Source organism: Atta colombica, unplaced genomic scaffold (genome assembly GCF_001594045.1).
Source record: "Atta colombica isolate Treedump-2 unplaced genomic scaffold, Acol1.0 scaffold155, whole genome shotgun sequence".
NCBI lineage: Eukaryota > Metazoa > Arthropoda > Insecta > Hymenoptera > Formicidae > Atta > Atta colombica.
The window spans coordinates 3,206,999-3,212,937 of NW_017259245.1; the positions used below are offsets into that span (position 1 = coordinate 3,206,999).

Here is a 5,939-nt window from a genome sequence, read left to right on the forward strand (position 1 = left end):
CCTTCAGTTAAAGTTGTAAAAAAATATGTCAAAATCACATCTTATATTTCTTTTTCAATTTTATTTGCAAATAAATTTTAATATAAAATTTTAAAAAGTTATATATTTTAGCGAACTGCAATCATGACTTTATTATTTCTATCAATCTTATAGTTTATGAGAAAGTTCGATATTATCTGGTAAGCTCGTACATTTAAAAATTGAGTTAATCAGTCTCGCTAAAATAAACTTGAAACTGTTGTACATTTTCGTTTTTTATTAATGAATACATATAAAAAATACTAGGCATCAGATTTACGAGAATTTTTCTTTGAACACCGTGAATTTAATAGTCATTTAGGTGCGTAATAATATCACGTTTTATATATAATGTCACGTTTTAATTATCAGTTTGAAATAATTTAATAAGAATTTAAATTGATAGTTTCACGACATCGAACGTTAATGAAAATTTCTTTCAATACAAAAAATCATAAAAATAATTATTTAAATATAAATTTTATAAATTATTTATAAAATTATTTTAAATTTGACAGCATCCATAAAAATATTATAACTGCAAAATTGTTGGAAATTATAAGAAAATTGTTTTAACTGTTAAAATTTTCAAGAGAATTAATATTCCCGTACTTTTATTAGTATCGACTTTATAAATATATTTCATGAATGTTTTTGGTATAAATATCAGCAAAAAGTATTTCATAAATATTTTTAAAACTCAATGAATACTCAATGAGAGAAACTCATTCAGGTTCTGTGATATTCATGTTTACTGTCATTTACGCAATTGTGTTGTGAATGCAAACACAAAACTTTCTCCCTCTCATTGACAGTTGTAATTCTTTATCGTTTATATATTTTCACCATATACGTTCAATAAAACCGACACTATAATTTATAGAATTCCGCAATTAATAGTATCTGATCTAACTTCAGACATTACATCGTTGTCAGATCACAATATATGTACATTCGGATGTACATAGTACTCGGCTGTATAATACACGTAGGATACTCGTACCGAAGTATATTCGTACCGAAGCATTACAGAAACTGAAGCATTACAGAAATTATGTTACTATATACATCGATAGCGGCAGTAATAACGACGTAACATAATCACGCAGTTGCAACACGATCTCTTACAGTTTGAAATAATAATACACTTCTTCGTATTAGTTCTTTTCTTCTATTACTTATTTTCAATGAAATAAATTTTTATCGTTATGTTAGCAATATTTATACCTTCTATAATTTTTTTAAGATTTAAAGTATTTTCGCTTTTTAAAATAAAATATTGTTAACATTGTTATATTAATCACACGTTAAATTTTAAATTTAGATAATATTAACGTTATGTGTAAATCTATAAATTATTTCGGAAACTTCACTATTTTACAATCGAATTTTATTTCTTAGAGATAGAAATATATATATGATCTCGTAACTGTCCGACATGAGATTTGTTTTATTTATGAATTGTAAACATCAGCAAAAGTTCTCATTGTGAAATAGAGCATATGAGTCACGGATTTGTTCTCGCTCGTAACGCTTAAAAGTACTTTTTATATTGATCGCCAACGCAATCAATCTAATTTCGTCGCATTGATCAATAAACTAAATCTTTCAGCTTTTGAATCCTTATTAATTCCATTTTATAACTTATTTTTGTTTAGTTAATTTTATGGCATTGATTTTGGAAAATATGTTCTTTAACAATCTGAATAAATAATTAAAAAGCTAATTAATATGGAAACTAATTAAAATTATTACGATATTTATTATAAAATATTATTTACGTTAACAAAAACAAGAACAATTAATTTTTTAATCTTCGAATTTTATATCAATCCTTAGTATATATCTATACGTCATTATGTCCTGTAGGACATATACGCATTTTTTTCTTTGAAATACTGGAAGTATCTGTCTTAAGGATATTTTATACATATTTTCAAAATGATAACAAAATTATGAAAAAATTGTAGATTATTCTAAATCCCATTTAAAAATAATACAACAAATTTGATGATGGTTTACTATCTGGATTATTAGTTATTTTAATAACTAAATAGTTGTATTTTTTTAATCTGTGCTCTAATAAAAATATGTGAAATATATCATAAAAAATGTATTATAAAAAATAAATGATATAAATCTCAATTTTTTAATGTATATAAATACATTATGTATTCAAGATTATTTATGTAGAATTACATTGCGATGCATGAATTAGTTGTCTAGTAAATAAACAAAATATTTATTTGTTTTTATATTTTTGTATTTAATCAGTGATCGCAATGAAATTTGCATAATTATTTTGAATATTTAAAGTACGTATAAAAGAAAAATGTAATGTTAATGTTTTCTACCATTTTTTAAATTTTAATTTTTAATAATAAAAATAATAACAAATAAAATAAATAAATTACAAAAATGTGTTACTAAACAAAAATATATTCTTATCCACACAATTTTCATATAGTATGTTTGTTTGAAGTTTAAATATTAAACATATTTTCAAATTTAATTTTCTTTGCAGGGACTGTACGTCTAATGCATCCTTAAATAATATTCTTTATTTTTTTCCTTTATTTTAATGCACAATTTCATAAATACTTTTTAAAGATGTTAAACTATGTTATATTAGAATCACTTAATAATTTTTGTATACTTATAAAAAGTGATAAAAGTTAACTAAAAGAACGACTTATTATGTGTAGTAGAAAACCGACAAATCATGTATATTAACATGATTTATACGTATTGCGTTTTTGTTAACAAAAAAAATCATATTAAATTTTTGGGAAATTATGTTGCCATGAATCAATGACAAAATAATTTTGCTCTGCTTCCTCTCCCTTGTTTCATCTCCACCCACTGCACGCAATCTCTTTATATTTAAACGAGACGAAAGTGATTGCGCAAGAATTGCGATCAGTAACGCGCAGGTGCATTCTGCAAGCTGAAATTATTACACCGCGACTCGGTGACCAAGAATATATTTGTGCACGTGCAAATTAGATTCACAATTAACAAGAAAACTGGTAAGTAAAATATCGTGATAGAGAATGAGAGTTCTGCATCAAATAGATCTTAAATACTAACTTGATCTTAAACACTAACAGAGCCAAAATTAAGTAACCTTCTTGGAATCAAACGAATCGCAGTCATCGTCATTTTGATTGACATGATAACCTTGGAGGGTACAAATACAATGTCACTAGCAATGACCGGTTAACTATCTGCTTAAAGCAGTTACATCGTTCGTTGTCAGAGGCGTAACTATTGTAGTTAGTACGCTCATAGGAAACTATTTCGAATTCCAGTCTAAGCTTTTGATTATATTATTTAAAAACTCATTTTACCATTTTGTGAAGCATTATCTTCTTCATACATAGTTTGTAAACATGATTCAATCATTATTATTATAATAAATTAATTTTATCATTTAATATATAATAAAAATATATAAATTTTCCATCAAATAACTCGTTCATATTTAATTATGCTATTGCATCCAATTCGAACTGATCAAGCAATTATGTATACTCTATATTAAACAGGAATGACACGGCGTGCTTTGATATCAACTTATAACGCTGTCTGAAAATAAAATTGTGCGATAAAATCCCAATCTGAAAGTCTCGTTATTATCTTTTTTGCTCTTAACTTCTTTCACAAATCTAAAAATTACTTAAAAAGTATGCATATTATTTATAAACGTGTCACTTAAATATATCTAACAGTGATATATAACAGATAAAATTTAAAGATTGATAAAAATGTAATCTTTTGCTTAATCTTACTTAATCATTACAGTATTAATATGTACAAGTTTTATGTATATGTGTATGACATCTATAAAATAGTGCATCTATTTTATTAAAGCTTGAAATAATTTATATGTCACTATTATTGTTTATATATTTTTCCTAAGAGAAACTATTTTTAATGGTAATCTTGATGATACGAATATGGCGTTATTAAGAACTCGTACATCACAATCAAAGCAATATTCGTTGCAGAAGCACGCACAATATTGTAATTGACCTTGATCTCCATTTATCTGAACTTGGACCAATTTGCCCAAACTTGCTTTCAGTAAGAGACGCCTGTCACTACCAAATTTGGATTACTTCTTTTTTCCCGTATTATGATTGATATATCAGAATAACTTGCATCATAATAGTCTCTAGAATACGTATTCCAAAAACGAATAACATAGTATGTTTTGAGATATATTTTGGAGAAGATTAAGTATATGAATGCGTACCTCTTTAGTTGCCGATTCTTGGAAGGCCTCCTTGGCCTCATTCGCATTTGTGCCTCCACCGGAATAAGTATGGAACCATTTGGCATTTCCACGAATTTAGATCCCAGACTGATCTCATCCCTTTATCCAATCATGTCATATATTTTGAGCGGCTCAATTTCCATAGAACTCGACTATTATTATTCTAATATCGCTTTTTAAAGTACACGAGGATATTTTTATAATGCCAAATATAAAATAATTTTAATTTATGCATTTTTTCTTTGAAAATATTTTGTCAAGTAGCCAATGCAATGGCGCATTAAGAAATTGCTTTTACGACTAACATAAAAATTGTACGTGCGACGAAAATCAGGAACCTACACCCACTCGGACCTAAAACTGGCCAGCCTGGTCACGGTTGTTGCGAGTCTTGTAAACCGGCTTTGAGTGGTGCGAAAGTTTCTGCGAAAGTCTATAGCTCTCTACAGAGATCCGAATCCTAATATCAATTCTATTTATAACTCCACACTTCTATAAGTAGCGCATTGCAGCAAGAAATATCCATCCGCGTGCTGCTATCGTTCCAGTTACTCAATGTACTCCAGAGATCTTATCTTTATCCAATAAATTCACAATGATACTAATTAATGATAACTTGCAGTAAAATTAATCGAAACGTCAATCAAGCTTTTTACGTTACTCGTTATAGATTTCGTGAGGCAGGGCTTAAGAAGAATACAATGTCAGCAGCCGTGAGGGAGCGAACGACGACGCACACCAGCAGAAAGATCGTGAGTCATGGCGGTCCTATATCTGGCCAGAGAGACGGAGCAGCCACGGCCAGCAGCCTCGAAAACAACTTGGGTAAACCTTTAAATGTGCCACCAGAGCTGTAACCTTATCCATCCGTTGTTCGTTTCCGCTCTTCTCCTTTTTCATCGAGACAGCAATCTTTTACTTGTGATGCTTTCATATTTGCAATTTTTAAAGAATGAATTAATTATGCAAACAGTGATATAATTTGATTATATAATTATCTCGAGTTCTTTCCACTGTTGATTAATATTCTCAAGAATTTATGTAATACGTTTAAAATATAGATCTAAAGCAATGTAGAATTGAACATAATGGCATTTTAATAAAGGTTTTATTGTAGCCGTTCGGACTACTTGGATTCACATCTTTTCATTTATTTTTCGTTAAAATACTGATGACGTGTTAAATTGATTCATTTGGCTCTTTCAGACGCACTTCTCGAGGATCTACAGACGAGTGTCTCGAGAAGTGCCACTCCTAGCCGAGACAGAACACTGGTGCCTCAAGTCGAATATAGGGTAGCTGCTAACCCTACTAGAGTGATCTCCGAGGGCAGGTAAGAGAATAAGTTAAACTACAATTTGCATATTTTATGCAAATAATATTTCTTTATATATAAATATGTATTATAATAAATATTCGGAATAATAATGATTTTTCAGATCCGTTTCTCCATCTCATTCGAGGGTGACTACCACTGAAAAGTTTGTCAGTAGTGGTCCAATTGGTACATCAAGCGGTATACCAGGATTGGAACATTTGGACGCAGAACTGCAAAATGTGAGTTTTTAAATTAAAAGGACACATTATTATATATCATAAATTAAATTCAGATTATTCAATACAATTAAAAAGTATAATATAT

The 5,939-nt window shown here is 28.5% G+C and overlaps 1 protein-coding gene across 2 annotated transcripts in view; it reads left to right on the forward strand.

The window, feature by feature from the left end:
• The window catches only part of LOC108685742, a 15,105-nt gene that overhangs the window by 2,962 nt on the left and 6,204 nt on the right, over positions 1-5,939 (forward strand). For both annotated transcript variants that reach the window (XM_018190703.1, XM_018190705.1), the window contains exons 2-4: positions 4,968-5,122; positions 5,504-5,630; positions 5,737-5,854. In XM_018190703.1, the coding sequence (XP_018046192.1) occupies positions 4,999-5,122; positions 5,504-5,630; positions 5,737-5,854 (369 nt within the window). In that variant the 5' untranslated portion in view covers positions 4,968-4,998. The remainder of the gene's footprint in view (positions 1-4,967; positions 5,123-5,503; positions 5,631-5,736; positions 5,855-5,939) is intronic.